The 19,085-nt window shown below is 41.0% G+C and overlaps 1 protein-coding gene across 5 annotated transcripts in view; it reads left to right on the top strand.

Moving 5' to 3' along the window:
* Positions 1 to 19,085, top strand: part of acadvl (acyl-CoA dehydrogenase very long chain) — a 36,909-nt gene that overhangs the window by 15,032 nt on the left and 2,792 nt on the right. For 4 of the 5 annotated variants that reach the window (XM_055007490.1, XM_055007487.1, XM_055007486.1 and 1 more), the window contains exons 12-21: positions 2,487 to 2,591; positions 2,931 to 3,017; positions 3,391 to 3,453; positions 7,408 to 7,509; positions 7,903 to 8,000; positions 8,728 to 8,800; positions 9,067 to 9,139; positions 9,451 to 9,523; positions 9,722 to 9,797; positions 12,023 to 12,172. In XM_055007490.1, the coding sequence (XP_054863465.1) occupies positions 2,487 to 2,591; positions 2,931 to 3,017; positions 3,391 to 3,453; positions 7,408 to 7,509; positions 7,903 to 8,000; positions 8,728 to 8,800; positions 9,067 to 9,139; positions 9,451 to 9,523; positions 9,722 to 9,797; positions 12,023 to 12,160 (888 nt within the window). In that variant the 3' untranslated portion in view covers positions 12,161 to 12,172. Of the gene's footprint in view, positions 1 to 2,486; positions 2,592 to 2,930; positions 3,018 to 3,390; positions 3,454 to 7,407; positions 7,510 to 7,902; positions 8,001 to 8,727; positions 8,801 to 9,066; positions 9,140 to 9,450; positions 9,524 to 9,721; positions 9,798 to 12,022; positions 12,260 to 19,085 lie in introns of those variants that run through there. The other variant, XM_023280807.3, reaches the window with a different exon arrangement.

Genomic DNA, 19,085 nt, shown 5'->3' on the forward strand with positions numbered 1-19,085 from the left:
AGTTACAATGCATGTGTAAATGATGAATTGAGGCATAATAGGCTACTGTTGAAACTGAACTTGTTTTCCTTAAGAAATTTCAGGTTCATAATATTTTGTAAAAAGATAGTTCATTAAATGTGAATATTTTCAGAATGTACTTTTTTGAACTAAAACAAAGGGGAAAGTTGGAGCTGTGGTTATTTATAGGTTATTATGCTGTGATTTTACTGGTGGGGCCCACTGGAGATCAGATTGGATTTATGTGGTCCCTGGACTAAAATGAGTTTGACACCCCTGATCTTTACTGTGAAAAACAACAAAATGGAATCAGATAAAATAACACAGCCCTGCATATTCATGTTTTCACAGTTTCATATATATATATATATATATATATATATATATATATATATACACACACACACACACAAAGTTATTGGGGGGGCACGAAAGTTTTTTGTCCTCCAAAGGGGGGCCCGACAGAAAAAATTTGAGAACCACTGCACTAACTAAAGGTCCCAAAAAGTAATACTTTCCCAAATGCAAACAAGACAGTGTTGAATCTTGTACTTAATGCAGTGGCCATTTATATACAGACGGTCCTCGGATTACGTCGGACTTCCGTTCCTACTGATCGATGTAAGTCAATTTTTTTGAAAATGTAAACAAAGCCATTGCGTGCATCACAATATCGATCAGTTCTTTGGAAAAGTCATGAATACCAATGACTTTCATGCATCTATGAGTCATTTTACAAGAAGATAACAGAACAGTGTAACGCACTGATATTATTGCTGATGTTGAGGTTTCAGTGTTTATTGTTCTGTTCGAGATTCACGTAATGTCAGTGGACATGCCATGCTGGGTTAGCTCACCACTGATTGGCTCAGAGTCAGTAGTGTGTGTGTGTGTGTCAAGCGAGATAGAGCTGGGAATGACGCCTAATTCTGGAGCTAAGTTATAGGGTTTTTGTAGTTATTTGGGTGTTGACTACGACCCACAGTAGCCTGTGTGAAAGTTCAATAAATGACCAGGGAACGAGTCTCACTAATTCATCACAGAGGATCGCTACAATATGTTGTACTGTTTTTACTACTTGACTGCTGTTCGTCAGTGTTTCGCCCTGTATCTAATTTCACTTCCATTGAGATGGCTGTCCTTTTCTTTGAAGCACTGCCATCAGAAGAGTCTGACTTATGCTTGGTGGCCATGATGAAGGGCAGAAAGTTAGTGAATGTAGCACAATCCAAGGTGGCGTACAACCGGAGAATATAAACAAAGCCATCTTATAGTTCCTGTAGTCAACTAGTTCCACTTAACCAGTTCCAAAATAACGACGAAACGCCATAGGTCGATGACGTCGTAAACCGAGGACCCCCTACACTTTCCATACAAGTGTCAGTCATCATTAGTTTGTCACTCTAACAGACCTACATTTATATTTGGTAATTGGTGCATGGATAGAGAGTGAAATCACAGATGAAATGTTACATATGCGATGAAATTTCACAGAGATTTTAAGAACACCATCACACGTTTATTTTTCCCAAGCTGCAATCCCAGGGCTGCATGAAAAACGCAAGGCACAAGTTGAAACAGAGCTGTCACAGTGGAATATTATTCAGCCACAGCGGACTTGTGGTCCAGCCGGGCAAAAAAATCTCTACATAAGTCTGACCAGCCACTTTATTAATGAGGACTTACAACTGCAGGATGAAAAGAAGAAGACAGCAAAATCATCACAATTATTTGTACGACAATTAATCGTCATCTGTGATTTGAGGACTTTGACAGCCCTGCTTGTGGCATTGTGTCATATTGCCATCAGCTTTGCAGCTCACCACAACAGCGATCATGCCCGTTGTGGTGGCAAGCAGACTAGCCAAACTTCCTCTTTCTGCACAGAACTAGACAATAATAGTGTTTCTGGAGAGCACAAAAAAAGGATCCTATAAGTGTACAGAACTGTAGGGCTCAAACTTTAGTAAACTGTCTAGCAAATTACTACCTAGTAGGCCTCACAGACTTTTTTTCCTCTAACTCTTCTTATTTGCTTATGCAGGAAAGACTGTAAATCAGTGGACGAAGTCCACAGCTAAACCTGAATCATGCACACTAATGAAAACATGAATAAACACAGATGCATTTTTATACTGTCTAAACACTTTTCAGTCTCAGAATTCTGAAATCGTTAAATTGCTTCAAAAGCAGTGTAAAATTTTCTAACTAACCAGAACTGGTTGTAGTGGGTCGAATGGGGAGCACTCAGTTTAAAAGAAATGACAACTATAGAGATATAATTCTTCAAAAAAGCTAGTGGTTAATAGATGTAACTGCAATGAATACATGCTTAGTGCTCTATTGGGCTTCATTAGGTTTATGGTGTGGGGTGGCCAGAAGGATGGCCAGACTTTGGTATGTGTGGACTGTGGCCACCATGAGCCACCACTTGGCTCCTCCTCTCGTGATAGTCACCAGCATTTCTTTCATTGTATTTTTATCAGGTGGACCATGCAGCAAACAGAACCCAGTTTGGAAGCAAGATCCACAACTATGGAGTCATCCAGGAGAAGATGGCTCGCATGACTATGCTGCAGTACGTTACTGAGGTCAGTCGTTGGACACAGAATTTTTCTTTACCTGCACTTCAGTCGGAGTCACATTTATTTCAACTAGTTTGCCTCAGGGCATTGAGTTGTGTAAACCAAAGTGTATTGAACCACATATTGCTATTTTCTTAACATCAGGCATTATCATTCTGTCTTACTGGTTTTGCCACCAATTTGGTGTGTTACCTAACAGACTTAAGTTAAAGGTTTAGGTTAAAATTGTAATTAGAGAAAACTACATTCTAGTACTTATTATTCTTTGATGTGGAGAATTAATGAACAAGATGCCATAATTCATGTTGACGTTACGTTTTGTGTCTGCTTTGTTGTTTTTTTCAGTCGATGGCCTACATGATCAGTGGGAACATGGACAGTGGAGCAACTGAATTTCAGATCGAAGCTGCCATCAGCAAGATCTTCGCTTCTGTAAGAATTTTAGTAGCACATATCGTGTCAGTCGATCGGTTTATTCAGGCTAATGTGTGTTTCAAAGGCCTTTCAATGTCAGATTTTAACTTAACTTGGGAACCTTTTAGAAATGATTGCATTCTTCTCCCATTGATTCTCTCATGATGCTTGTATTTTTCATACATTTACTTCTTAAACAACACAGCACCTCTTGCATAATATTCATGATGTTCCTTATTTTGTAAAAGCTTGAAAACTGTGGCTGGCAAATAGAGGAAGTAGATGTCCCAAGGCTTATTTACTGTTTAACATGAACTTTGGTGGTGCATTTGACAGAGCAAAAGCTCATTTGCATCTCTTTGTGTGTATGCGTGTTTTTAAATTGGGACAGGAAGCAGCATGGAACGTGACTGACGAATGTATTCAGGTTATGGGCGGCATGGGTTTCATGAAGGTGAGTGTTTAGTTCACATCCTGTCACATAAAAACCATGTAACATCTCAGAAGTCCTTGGAACTATTATTCAAGCAGTTTTAACAGTTTGTTTTGCTGCCAGCTGGAATTGCTTCTTAATAGCACTTGATAGTCCATATACAGTAGATATAGTTTCAAGTGGTTGACAGCAAGTTAATAAAACGGTTTTTCTCAGAAGTCAGGAACCTGACCTTTGCTCCACAATTTCTGGCCACCCAAAAAATACCCTCCTTGTGTATAGATTGGGCTAGTTTGACCGCAGGACTTAGGGAGGTCTTTATATATCAAAAAATTCAGAATTTTTAAATATCTGCATATACTTTAACAACTTGAAATATGGGTGCTGGTTGAGCGGGCGACACATAAACAGGCCATGGGGTCAAGTTCGACCAATGGCCATTTGCTGCATATCCTTCCCCCACTCTTCTCCCAATGTTTCCTGTCTCTCTCTCTCTCCACTGTCAACTATAAAAAAAAAAAGAAAAAAAAAAAAGGGGGTCGGGGGCAGATGGAGTTGACATATTGGAAAAGAATAAGTCTAACATTGAAGAAAGAAAGCCACAAAAATGGTCATCAGATATTCTATTGCGATGTGTTATCATGTCATGGATTATTTAATACATTGCTCTCCCACATTGCTCTCTGCTTGCCAACAAGGAATAGCTCGCCTCCTAAGGTCCCCGCAGTATTAAACAATGAGAGGTTTTGACTGGTGGCAAAGCCAGGTGCTACAGCTCATCTAAAATGCTTGAAATGTGTATCACCTAAAGAAATGGTGCCTCGTATTGGCAGATACTAAATATTAAATGACTTGGATTGGATCGGGTGGGAATCACATGAAAAAACTTGATTTTTATTACTTCTTTTGCAAAAAACAAAAAAAAACTGCAATCACCAAATAAAACACTTTCCCAAGTGCCCACGTGTTAGTACTGAAAGAAACAAGAAAAGTTCTTAGAGAGCGCAGTACTCCGCCAAGGCTGTTCATTTCCCCATATGGCATTGTCAGAAATGCAGCATTTGTTTATTAGTTATTGATGATCAGAAATCACAGCAACATAGAATGTGGACATGTAATATAGATCTACCCACAAACAAAATGACCTTGCACTGAGGAAAGGCATGTGTTATGCATGTGTACATTATGTATGGATACTGAATCGCATGACCTAAATATGTAGCGGGTGGTGGGAATTGATGGGACTTGGAAGCACCCCCACAATTTAATCAATTGTTTCTTGTATCATTTCAGACAGATAAGTCCTGATAAATCTGCAACGTTCGATTTGTAGTACTATCAATCATGTGATCAACAGCAGACAGCTGACGTAGTGTTCACTTGTTGTCATAGTTACAGTGATGCCGTGCCACTATCTCGCAATGATACAGAAATCTTTAACAAATCTGTGGATCCAGACTATAGGCCGCATCACTGCCAACATGTAATCACTTGTTCCTTGTGTCACTTCTGACCTTCCCTGAAAATTTCATCCAAATCCGTTTTTGGGTAATGTTGCTAACAGACAAACAGACTGACACACAGACAAACCAACACTGATCATCACATAACTCCTTGGCAGACTAAAAATGTGGTTCTGCATACTAACGATACTTTAATACTTATATTTTCAATTGGTGCTCTGTATAAACATAGCCCATTTCAGCTGAAAAGCTCCTGAATTTTCATCGCGACTGTTAGTTGCAGCTGAGTTGCTAATGGCCTCAAGGTTGTGCTGTGGAGCGTGGAATTTAAATAATTTTTTTTTTTTTTTTTTTTTTTTTTTTAAACAAAATCTAATAAGAGCAAACAGTTTATTTTTATTGAGGTTATATTTTTTTAATGAGACATGTTGCAAAACAACAAAAAACAAAACAAAGCAACAAATGAAAAAAGCACCTGGATTTGAATATACAGCCCTGCTGCTGCAGCTACTGCAGCTTTCCCCTTTTTGTTCTCAGCGCCACCCATCAGGATGTATGTATGCACTTCAAACACATAGAACATAATCATGCTAAAAGTCAATATTTACTTGTGACTTCACACACAATTCAAACACCACTCTCCTGAGCCGCAGTCCTCTGTTTAACACGTTTAGTCATTATATTCTGCTTTTAATATGGTCTTGGTGTCTCTTTATAAGATCTTATCTGATCTGGGTAAAAGGACCAGAGATCGGCTGAAGCCTTTCGTCATCAGATAGATTCTCTAAAGCTTGAAAACAGAGCCAAGAAGAGGTGGAAAAGTCTATTTTTTTGTACATGAATGCTGAAACGCAATTATGATTTTTTTATTTCCCCAATAACACCAAAACTATGGCCTACCACAGCCTTAATTGTGTTTTGAGCACAAGACTAGGGTCTGAATAGTTTCTCGCTCATAGTTGCTGTTTCCAAAGATGTCCGTACTTCGACATAAATGTCAGATTCTAGAGCTGGAACTTAACACCACTAACAGATCAGACAAGCATAAAGGCTGCTTTAACTTATTAACAACAGACATTCACACAAGAAAACTTGACATTTCCAGCTGACATAATGTACTTATAAAGCTGAAATATATGACTGTTAAACAATGATGTAGAACCCAGGTGATTTCTCTGTAGCCATTCTTGTATTTTCAGTTCCACTTCCTGGTGTGCCCTTTGAATCATCCATAAACATTGTAGTAGGGAATCTGTAGACTTTGTTGATATCCTGCTTTACTTGGATTACTCTGTGTATTTAGTGTGTACACAGCTAATGCCAAAAACCAAATAAAACCAATATTTTGTTAGCAGCGATAGCATATTTCTACACTGATAAGTAACCACTGTGTTGTTACACAGACAGTAACAGTGTAGTGGATTTTATGGGTCATCAGCTTTAAATAATTACTTAATAAGCCAACACTATCTATATGGTGGAAATTGCTCGACTTGCCATTGCGGTATTGAGTCACGAAGTTGCGACATGTGACAGACACACTTACACTCAGGCAATGCTAAAACCGCACTGATGGTTTCCTCAGGTAACAAACAAAAGTCGCTTACAAGAATAGACTTTGACAGGCTTGCTGAAGATATGGGGGCGAAGTGAAGTTTGTAAACAGTGATGTTGTTCTGCTTAAAATAAACCACGATACGGCGGCTGCCCTGCAAACACGTGCTACTTTACCAGGTTCTTAATACAGTGGAAAGTGTGCTCTGTCATGGAAACACACGCTTATTTTGCTGCAAATTGTACACTGTTGGCACTTAAATGGGGCTGGATAAAACAACCTGTAGAATTTAATGCAGATTAGTTTAGCAACAGTGTTATAATACCAGAAAAATTTAAGCCTCACAAAGTTTTTACTGCAAAATATTACATTGTGGCTGTGCAGATTATTGAAAGTATTAAAAATGATGTTGCTTCCTTCACGTTTCTACTAGTAATTCTGAAATTAGTTGTGTAGCATGAGCCATCTAACAGAATGAGGGGTGAAGACACTGATGCAACAGACTTTGATTAAATTCTGCTCATAGTGCGCATTTTGACTCAGGTTTCATTTCACCAAGGAAGCAAAAGTCAGAAGTGCCTCGATGTACATTTTCATTTCTGTGCTGCTTAAAATACAAATGTTGCCTTGCAGAGAAAGCATTGCAGTGAACAGGAACTGTCCCGATTCCCCTTTGCAGCTGGGGTTTTCATTGCCTTATTTTAACATGTGTGAGAAGCTGAGTTCAATGTGGGAGATGTGATAAATATTACAGCTCTTATTTGTTGCTTGAAATGCCAATACAAACATCCGGCTTTACTCAAAGAATTACAGAATAGCTGTAATAGATAATGTAAAATCTGTACTTCTATGACTGTAAATTGGTGGTTTTATGCAGCTGTATTTTGGAATTATTTGAAAAAAAAAATGGCCTATGGTTCTCTCTTCAGTGTCATTATCAGTTTTACGTCTCCACAGGACGCTGGAGTGGAGAGAATAATGAGGGATCTGCGGATTTTCAGAATCTTTGAGGGCACAAATGACATCCTGAGACTCTTCGTGGCTCTCAATGGCTTCCAGGTGACATAAAAGCTCTTTGCTCTAATGTTTCTAGCAGACTGCTGTGGTGACTTGATAATGGGCGTGTGGAAAAATACAGAGGAAATGATTTCTGTTTGCTGACTGAAACTCCTACCAGTACTTCCTATGTGTCTTGCAATGTGCAACAGCATCTTGTAGTTTTAAAAATGGGTGATCAAGAAGCAACTTCCTTAAACATGTTTTACACTATTTGTATTTGGTCTGTTTTCCTAAACACACTGTTGACTGGGCAGACAGACAAAGGGCCACTTTAATAGGATGGAACATGTAACTTGGTCATTTGCTCGAATTGAACAATAAGTAACCCAAATAACCACGCTATTTTGACCTATCCACTCAATATCACGCATGTGTCTCTCTGCTTCCCTCCAGAGTGCTGGAAACCAACTGAAGGGTTTACAGAAAGCCCTGAAAAACCCTCTTGGCAACGCTGGGCTGCTTGCTGGAGAAATCACCAAGAGAGCCAAAAGGTTGCACCACCTTTAGCAACACACTTCCTCCTTTCTGGGAGGAAGGAAGTGTTAGACTGCTGTAGTTGACAGTACGAGATGAGGACACCTCTTACAATGCACATTACATGCATGAGACAGTTTGATTTCCTGACAGATACCAGTTCCGGCACTTATTATGCAACCCTTCAGGTGTAGCTGATGTCTTAGCAGAAACTTAACCCACTAACTGACAGTAATTATCTCTTCCACTTACAGAAAAAGTAGCATTTGTAGGATTTGGGGGAATTTTATAGTTACTTCCTCTGTCAGCAAAAATCATAGTGTAAATATTGTTTCAAGAAATTAATATTGCCAACACAAACTGCAGACGGCTCATTGTGTAACTTAAATACAGCAAATTTATCCTACTTTTTGTACCCCCTTTGCCGTCCCCACTCCTCTAACCCAGCGATTTAGCACTTAATTGATGAAAACAGTGACTTCTACATAATAAAACAGGATATCCTGAAAACTAACTGCAATACATTCTTACATATCCAGAATCTGTTGCAGTGTGTTTCATCCTTTTTAAATTCATCTGATCTGGTTCAAAAAGTTAAACAGTAACTGTCCAGTGGCCTATCTTTATTCTTTATGTATTTTATTCTTTATGTGAGAGGACGGATTAGATGCTGTTGTCTGTGTTAGGAATGTGTGTTTGTACTTCATGTTCAATAAACATGGTTCTCCTTCTTTGTTGTTACAGAAAGGCAGGTTTGAGCACAGGTCTGACACTGCAGGGAACTGTACATCCTGAGCTGGCACAGAGCGGTGAACTGGTATGTTAAACCTTTATTTTTGAGTTTGTGTTACAGTCTTTTAATTTATTTTTGACTGAAATCATTTGTATGTGAATATCTGCTCAGCAATAAAGCACATTCTGATCATTTATGTGAAGTTCTTACCAAAAGCAGCACGACCCTTTGTTTTGTTTTTGTCATGAAATTATGTGGATTTTTCTGTTGTGTTGCTTTTAATTACAATTTATATTCTAATTATGATATTCTGTAATTCTATGTTTGTTTGTTTTTTTGCTGCTTTACAGACAGTTAAAGCCATTGAACAGTTTGGAGTGGTCGTTGAGGAGATGTTGATCAAATATGGCAAGAAGATCATTGGTAAGTGCATATATGTGGCTACTAGAGCAAACCTGGTGGGTGTCGGATGCAAATCTGCAGAAAAGTTGCACAGTTTGCACCAGTTAAATGTGTCACTTGGAGGCCAAATAGTTTGAAATGTTTGGAATTGCAAATTTCAGCTTACTTGAAAGACCATAGCTGCTCTTCTAAAGTCACACCCGACTGTTAGAAAGTGAAATAGTTGACTTATTGATTCTTACAAGGAATCATTTTATCACCTGGCAAATTTGTTCTATGGCAGTGTTCCAAATTTGTCGTCGGTTAGCTCAACAAGCAGTTTCATTTTTCAGATGAACAGTTTGTCTTGAAGAGAGTCGCAGACTGCGCCATTGACCTCTACGCCATGGTAGTCGTCCTGTCGAGGTACGTGCAAACACAAGAAATAAACAGTGTCAGGTTCAGTTTTTTTTTCTCCCACTTAACCACCCTTGGCCTTTTGTCTGTGCCCGTTTCACGCTTTCTACACCCTCACTTAATCTCTATGGTCTTCTTTTATTCCGCATGCAAACTCCTACACAGCCTAATGCACCATTTCTTGTGTTTTTTTTTCCCTTTCTGCAGGGCTTCACGTTCGCTGAGTCAGGGCCATGCTTCAGCTCAGTATGAGAAGATGCTGTGTGAGACATGGTGCATGGAGGTAAGGTCCTCTTCACAGCCAGACGAGAGTAGAGACTCATTGTAGTAAATGATTGCTTAGAAAAGTAGCTTCTTTACAGATAGGACTTGGTGATGATACAAAGAAATGTAAAAAGAAATTATTTTAAGTTGGATAACATCGACAGACAGTAGTCATTCATTTTGCAGTGACAAATATATACATATACATAGATAAATGTTAGTCTCACTGAATTGCAATGCACATTAGTATCAGTGGGGAAAAGAACAATTTCAGTTCATGAATTACATTAAACAAAATCCCAGATGATATCTAATAACATGATATTCCAGTAGAACAACTGTCTGGAGACCAGAGTTGTATTCCACCACATATGATGAGATGTTTAACATGGATGTCATGATATGTTTTTTACAGATACACAATGCTGCTTGTGATATGTGAAACAAAAATGTATATATTAATATTTATGTTTTATATAAAATTTCAACTTTTATTGTATTTTTATTTAAATTTTCTTTATATTAGCTTTTTTCCTGCGGATGCTTTTTTTGATGTAACACACATTTACAAACTAGAAAAGTACACAGTACCCCGCCAGCTTCCCATATGGTATTGTCAGAAATGCAGCATTTATTAATTAGTTATTGATGATCAGAAATCACTGCGACATAGAATGTGGCCATTTAATATAGATGTACCCACAAACAAAATGATGTTGCGCTGAGCACAGGCGTGTGTTATGCGTGTGTACGTTATGTACGGATACCGAATTGCGTGACCTAAATATGCAGCTGGGAATTGATGGTACTTGGAAATAAACCTACAATTGAATCAATTGTTCCTTGTATCATTTCCCACTGATAAGTCCTCAGCGGCTGATTTCACGTAGGATCGCAATCATGTGATTGTCAGCAGACAGCTGATGTAGTGTTCACTTGTAGTCATAGTTACGGTGACACCATGCCGCTATCTCGCAATGATACAGAAATCTTCAACAAATGTGTGGATCCAGACTATGAGTCGCATCACTGCCAAAATCTAATCACTTGGTCCTGGTGTCATTTCTGACCTTCCTTGAAAATTTTCATCCAAATCCATTAGACCATTTTTGAGTAATGTTGCTAACAGACAAACAGACAGACAAACCAACGCTGATTGCGTTATAACTCCACTGCGTTCCTGGGTGGAGTGAAAAGGTCACCCCACACACAGTACATATCAGCCAACAGAGATGCACGATGATATCAGTTTGGCATCAGCATTAAAATGAACATTAACAGACAAATGACATGATGCTGACTCAATACATTGTGCCCCTTTTGCCACTTCTGAATATGGTCAGATCTATCCTGCTTGTGGCTGTCAGGATTGTCTGTTTTTGAGTAATGTTGCGAACAGACAGACAGACAAACCAACGCCTATCATCACATAATTCCATTGCGTTCCTTGGCAGACTAATAAAGATAGCTCCCTTACCAGTAGATATGAAAATACTATTCATAAATGAAGCTTGATTTAGTGCATAGCTGACACGTTTTAAAGAAAAAGTATTATATTAGTTATTAATCAGTTTCATCAAAACGTAATATATTGCAGGGATGCGCACGGTTAGCTGAATAAACAGTTAAAACGTTACTACTGCACTTGTCAACACCAAGAATACTAGGCAGTCAAACAATTACTATTGTACAATGCAGGTTGACTGTTAACGGTATCTGATCTGTCACAAGGCTTGGTTTGACCTTATGTTGATCTAAGAAATGACAATAATGTTGTATGTAGGCTGTTGGATTAAGCTGGGATATAACCACTTGACCAAAGCAATGGTTGATCATTCAGACCTGACTGATAGAAGTTAACCTGCACAGTAAGAAGGCTACTGCTAGCGTTAGCAGCGAGCCGATATGACGTGATTACTTGCAGATGCTGTAATTGCAGTTGGTCTGAAAAGATAACACAGCTCATTTATTAAAATGTGCTCAGTTATGAGTGTTTTCTCTCTATAGACGAGTATAAATGTAGCTTTCTGCTTAAAAGAAAGGAAAAAATGTCACCAGGACATCTCTAGTATTATCCCAACATAGTTTGTATAGTCTGTTTGTGTTGCCTCACTTGGATGACAAGTTAATGACTTTTACAGACAGTGTCATCTAACCCTTACTCCTTGGATGTTTTGGAGTCAGGTTTATCAGTTTTGGAGATATACCATTTTAACACCATCTCATCCTCTCTCTACCCCTCAGGCTTCTGACCGTGTCATGCGTGACATCAAGCTGCTGCGTTCCGGTGAATCCAGAAAACTCTTCAAGAACCTGCGGGCCATCTCTACTGCATTGGTGGAGAATGGAGGACCAGTGTCTCCTCACCCACTGGGCTTCTAAGCGTGACATGTCCACACACACACACACACACACACACACACACACACACACACACACACACACACACACACACACACACACACACACACACACACATACTTGTATTTCTTTCCCCGTGAGACCCCCTGACCAGGACCCTCCTCATGGGATCCACCCTTTCTGAATGGTCTAGAGACACCATTTTAACTCCTAAATTTTTTAAAAATTCCTGTGAGGTTGAAAATCACTTGAAACTTCAAACACTCTCACAAAAATTTTAGACCTGAAATTTTGTCCCCTCTGGGGTCCAGTCACCTCAGTCAGATTTGTAGCCCCCCATGGGGACTAGTAACTCCACCACCACCACTCAGTCATGTTACGTCTGTTAGCCTCACAGAAGCAGAGAGAAGCAGTTCTTCAGGTCTCCACTGATGGAACCAGAGAGAACAGCATCTCCTGTGACCATTAGAAGGATCATTCTTCTCTGTAAGGAAGTGTTACTGAACAAAAGACTTCTGAAGGCTTCTGAAATCAATCTGCTATGATTTTATTTTGTCCCCCATGTTACTCATAAGTAACCATGGTGATAAGTCAGCCATTTCACAACAACAGCTGAACTGAAAGGTACTTTAACAACACTAGATGGTTTAAGTACTATATATGTCCATACAGAGCTTTACAGTACTGTAACAACATCTCTTCAGTCCTCAACATGTCAACCAAACATGCACAATCAGTGCATACAGAGCTACACAGAACTGTAGAGAGGAGAGAGGACAGACAGTGGAGAGGTGAGACAGTGGAGAGGACAGACAGCAGAAACAGCAGGGAGGAGAGACAGAGAAGAGAGACAGGAGAGGAGAGACAGAGAAGAGAAACAGAGGAGAAGAGAGACAGAGAAAAGAGAGAGAGGAGAGACAGAGAAGAGAAACAGAGGAGAGGAGAGACAGAAGAGAGAGAGAGGGGAGACAGCAGAGAGGAGAGACAGCAGAGACAGCAGAGAGGACAGAGAGGAGAGAGGACAGACAGCGGAGAGGTGAGACAGCGGAGAGGACAGACAGCAGAGAGGACAGACAGCAGAGAGAGTAGATAGAAGAGACAGCAGAGACAGCAGAGAGGAGAGACAGTAGAGAGGAGAAACAGCAGAAAGTAGAGACAAAGAAGAGAGACAGATGAGAGGAGAGACAACAGAGAGGAGAGACAGAGAAAAGGAGAGACAGCAGAGAGGAGAGACAGCAGAGAGGAGAGACAGAGGAGAAGAGGAGAGACAGCAAAGAGGAGAGACAGCGGAGAGGACAGACAGCAGACAGAAGAGACAGCAGAGAGGAGAGACAGCAGAGAGGAGAGAGGACAGACAGCGGAGAGGACAGATAGCAGAGAGGACAGACAGCAGAGAGGACAGACAGTAGAGAGAGTAGAGAGGAGAGACAGCAGAGAGGAGAGACAGTAGAGAGGAGAGACAGCAGAAAGGAGAGACAGAGAAGAGACAGATGAGAGGAGAGACAACAGAGAGGAGAGACAGAGAAGAGGAGAGACAGCAGAGAGGTGAGACAACAGGGACAGCGGAGAGGAGAGACAGCAGAGAGTAAAGACAGAGAAGAGACAGCAGAGAGGAGAGACAGGAGGAGACAGCAGAGAGGAGAGACAGAGGAGGAGGAGAGAAAGAGGAGAGAGAGGAGAAGAGGAGAGACGTAGAGAGGAGAGACAGAGGAGAAGAGGAGAGACAGCAGAGAGGAGAGACAGCAGAGAGGAGAGACAGAGGTTTAGAGGAGAGACAGCAGAGAGGAGAGACAGGAGAAGAGGAGAGACAGCAGAGAGGAGAGAGGGAGAGACAGGAGAAAAAAGGAGAGACAGTAGAGAGGAGAGACAGGAGAGAGGAGAGAGGACAGACAGCAGAGAGGAGAGAGGACAGACAGTGGAGAGGAGAGAGGCCAGACAGCGGAGAGGTGAGACAGTGGAGAGGACAGACAGCAGAGAGGACAGACAGCAGAGAGAGTAGAGAGGAGAGACAGCAGAGACAGCAGAGAGGAGAGACAGTAGAGAGGAGAGACAGGAGAGAGGAGAGAGGACAGACAGCAGAGAGGAGAGAGGACAGACAGTGGAGAGGTGAGACAGTGGAGAGGACAGACAGCAGAGAGTAGAGAGGAGAGACAGCAGAGAGGAGAGACAGTAGAGAGGAGAGACAGCAGAAAGTAGAGACAGAGAAGAGAGACAGATGAGAGGAGAGACAACAGAGAGGAGAGACAGAGAAAAGGAGAGACAGCAGAGAGGTGAGACAGCGGAAAGGACAGAGGAGAGACAGCAGAGAGAACAGACCGCAGAGAGGCGAGACAGTAGAGAGGAGAGACGACAGGGACAGTGGAGAGGAGAGACAGAGAAGAGGAGAGACAGCAGAGAGGAGAGACAGAGAAGAGAGACAGATGAGAGGAGAGACAGAGAAGAGGAGAGACAGCAGAGAGAAGAGACAACAGGGACAGCGGAGAGGAGAGACAGCAGAGAGGTGAGACAGCGGAAAGGACAGAGAGGAGAGACAGCAGAGAGGAGAGACAGCAGAGCGGAGTTGATGTCTGAGTGGATGCTGGTACACACTTCCTGACTTTTGCGGCACCGAGTCAGAGGTAAGGGAGAAACACACACCTATAGCGGGCCCCATGCCGACTATGGGGGATGGGCATGGTCGGCGTGGGGCCCGCTATAGGTGTGTGTTTCTCCCTTACCTCTGACTTGGTGCTGGTACACACCTTTACTGTCTAGTGGTCCCCATGGTGACTATATCATCCTCCACTCAGTAATGACATGGCAAAGCTGTGTTAAGTTGCTGTTAAGGAAAACTTAACATTTCCTGTTGGTATTCCTTCACAATAAAAGTGATCCATCAGGGAACAAGTGGGATACTTCAGTTATGAAGAAAGCAACAGGAAATGTGATGTTTATGACACTAACTTAGCAAAGCTTCATTACTGGTGCTTTACTTACGTTAAAATGGGTCTAGTTATGTAGTTTTTGGCCATTTTCTGTTGTTTAATCTGCAGATCAAGTTAAATATTGCAGGAGATCATAGTGCAGTGGGGATGAGCTGTTAGATGAAGAGATGCATTAAGCAGATTCACACAGAACGTGACCAGTATTTTCAACGCGTCAAACAGGACTTATTAAATGGCCATACATGGAGTGGAAAAACGAACAACTGGCCAAAAAGGCAGTACACAAAGCACCTCATTGTTTAAAACATTGCAAGAGGAAGGATTAATGCAAACATTTTCTGAAAATATGAGTGGAGATATACTTCAGCACAGAAGCTATACTTCTCCAGTTGTGCAAGACAGTCAAAGGTAAAAACCATAGCCATAACTTCAAAGTTAATGTGGCTTTTCATGTCAGTAAATGCATGATGTATGACTTGGTGTGGATGAAATTTATTAACCAGTCAATCTTTTTACCATGTCTGAATGCCCTTCTGCCAGTGGCATGTCAGGACTCTCCTTGTTTACATGATATTCATCTTGACTTACAGTGTAAACTGTTAAAGCTGGCCTATTGAAAATATAAACCTCTTGTGGTTCTTCTTCACCACACCATCACTTTGTTCATAATCCCCCAAATTAACAACAATACACTGCCATTCCCAGAATGATTGTTCTGTTTGTCTTTTGATTGAAGACCTGCTAACTATTGTGCAAACTAATTTTCTGGTTGCTTCATTTAAATCTCGCAATCAAATGGAGTACACCAGTACACTGCTTATTGTCTCTTTGGTAAAGGACATGTTCTGCTATTTGCCATTTTCATATTTGTGGTTGGAGAAAAGATTTCTTACTTCTATAACCTTCATCAATATGCCCAGCTTGTGTGTCCATTTGTATTTTTAATAGACTAGTTGACTGCGTACTTGTTTTTAGTAAGTGTTTGATATGAAAGTGTCATTCTCCATTAGCGTAACCATTTCAATTCACTTCAATTCAGTTTTATTCATATAGCGCAAATTACAGGTCAAACTGTATCAAGACGCTTTACAGAAACCATATGCCTGAACCCCCAGAGCAGTCCTAATGGGGCAGTGGCAAGAAAAAACTCCCTTTTAACAGGGAAAAAAACCTTGAGCAGAACCCGGCTCTTTATGTGGGGGGACCCATCTGTTGCTGGCCGGACGGGTTGAGGGGGACAGAAGAGGTAGAGGAAGCGAGGTAGAGGGGTAGAGGGAGAGAGGGAGAGGTAGATGTAGAGAGGTAGATGTAGAGAGGTAGAGAGGTAGAGGGGTAGAGGTAGAGAGGGAGAGGTAGAGGTAGAGAGAGAGAGGTAGAGGTGGAGAGGTAGAGGTAGAGGAAGAGAGGCAGAGAGGGAGAGGAAAGGGGAGAAGGGGGGGAGGGGAACAAGGAACATATAACATACAGTTGGATACATGTATGAATAGCTAGATGATACATACAAGGTACAAGCTAGCATTGAAATTGATTCATAGTTTACTGTTATGATGTATGACTTTGGCATTAAATATACAACGTATATAGCTGGTAAATAAAATTCAAGCAGTGCATATGTGTGTGAGCATATAATTTCAACTTCCATAACAAACCCACATTTGTGTTTAAGGAGCCTTTTTGAGAGGTCTGTAGTTGGTCATGTACTCTAGCTGTAATCAAGGTTAATTTTTACCAGAGCATTGTATTCAAAATCTGAAATGCTCTTCTTCCTGGTTGTCCTAATTGTCTGACATGCTCATACCCATAACATTATGACCCACACTCCTGTTTGAACAGCTAGGCCCTGTCCTTGTGGAGTTTGCTTCTGCTCAAGCTAAAGTAGCACATCTTGCCATTTCAAATAGATTTCTTCAGTTTGGCTCAGCATCCCAATCTAATGGAGTGAGTAAGATGCAGAGGTCCCACCACTATGTTCCATAATTAGACAATATTTTATAGGAACCAAAGACTTCACACCAGATTTCGGTAAACATTAGCAAAGTTACCATTGCAACCACAGCTGGCAGATGAAGGCTATGCTAGGTTGGTAGCAAAATTCAGAAACAACTCAAAAAATGTTCATGCTTCAGGGTTCCTTGCATAACGCTTACTGCACAGGAAAGGACAGGTAAATGCTACATGCAATTGAGGTTGGTAGCTGACTTGAAGTGAGCCAGAAGACCCTCATGCTAATGGTTAGAAATGTGATGCCCTCAAGTCCCTCCACTGCTGAAACAGCACACTGAAACACTGTTAGTTACTGATATCCTGGCATGGTTAATCAGATGATGATCAGCTGTGATAGAAATGAAGGATGGGACTGAGTCTGAGTCAGTCTGCAAACATATAGGAAATATGTGGGAAACAGGGCATAACTATGGCCTCCAACATCACATCAGACTAAGAAATTGGTCAAAAGGCAACAGAATCATTGCTGTTGTTCAGACAGTTACAAGTGTGACTCAAGCAGAGCCCTGTTAAAGTGGTACAGTTAATGAATCAGTGTAAAAGTTTAAAAATAAGTAAAGGAAAAGGCCAGGATATATCCAATTGCTTTTTTAAATCTCCCAGCTTAGTTTTTTGAGTGATTCACCTTTTCCTTTGACGTACTTTGATATACACTGTAGGTGACTATTGTTGACAGACAAGCAGTGACATTGTACAAATACTGAATACTCAGTCAGGGAGGAGAAGGGCACAGAGGGCAGATTTTCTGTTTACTGCGAATTCAGTTTGTAGATATTGATATTATGTATTCCCAAAGGAGACACAGAGACGGATGCAGGTTTAGAGTTAATTACAAAAACCAAAAACTATAACTGAGGGAAAGCAGAGCTTAGTAGGAGATGGGGCAGTGGGCAAAATCCAGGGAGGAAAACTGGGTCTAATGAAGGTAGCTTCATTACCTATATGGAATTCACATTCAAGATACAATAAGACACAAAACAATGACTGTGTCTTATGGATTTAATGAGTGTGGGTTTGAGGCTGGCATGTGCTGCCATGTGCAGCCATGTGCTGTTTGGTGGCTTCTCCTTGCAACATTGGGTGAAAACCCTGCTGAGGCCTACAAGGCAGAAAGCAACAGTTTGAGTACAAGGATTAATTGATTGGACTTCATTTATAACTGAATGCCTGTAGAAGTGGGTGTGGGGCATTGTTTTGATAATGCATAAATTGAAAAGTGTGACATGACTCACCTGTCTTTTGTCACTGCAGGTGTTCCAGCCAAAGAGTCCCCATGGGCTGGAACATCTTTTTAAAGGTTCCGGGAGGAACCAAGTGTAGGTGAGGAGAGGGTGAGAAGAAATCTCTTCAGGTGATAAAATAAATGTATTGCTTGATGAGGATGTTGGTAGTCGTTTTTCGGAAATGGATATCCAGTTTTAATGTTTGTTATTATAGTTAAAATTAAAGACATTGCGTTTTTGGGAAATTCTTGTGTTTGATTATTTTGGTTAACCCTTATGTTGGTAGGCCTGAGGGGCTGATTAGGGGGATGCCTATAAAAGACTGGCAGTTGAGTGAGAGCGAGGAGAGAGGAAAGGAGCGACACAACACACCAGTTAACCACCTTTGCTATTTGTGTTCTTTTAATGTGAATGTTGGTGAACAAATGCCAGGTTGACCTGCATCTTATCTCGCCTCAAGCCTCCTGTTTTATCCAACTGTAAAACAGTCATCCTAACACTGGGGTGTGATGGGGAAGCAGTCTGAGTGAGGATTTACAGAACTGGAGGTAATAGCAGGGCTACAAGCAGAAAGAAACACACGAGGAAAAGAAACTGAACAGATAGCATGAGTGGATTTACAATAAACTGGTGGAGAGCGGAGGGAGAGATTGGTCTTTAAACTGCAGGTGTTGGGAGTGGCAGTTAGTGAGGATGAGCTGCAGGTGTGTCAGGAGCATGTTAGCAGGCACTGTCAGCTGAAGATCAGGCATTAGACAGGAGAACAGGCTTAGAAATAGACATCACTCATGTCAA

Source organism: Amphiprion ocellaris, chromosome 23, assembly GCF_022539595.1.
Source record: "Amphiprion ocellaris isolate individual 3 ecotype Okinawa chromosome 23, ASM2253959v1, whole genome shotgun sequence".
In the NCBI taxonomy this organism is placed as follows: Eukaryota; Metazoa; Chordata; class Actinopteri; family Pomacentridae; genus Amphiprion; species Amphiprion ocellaris.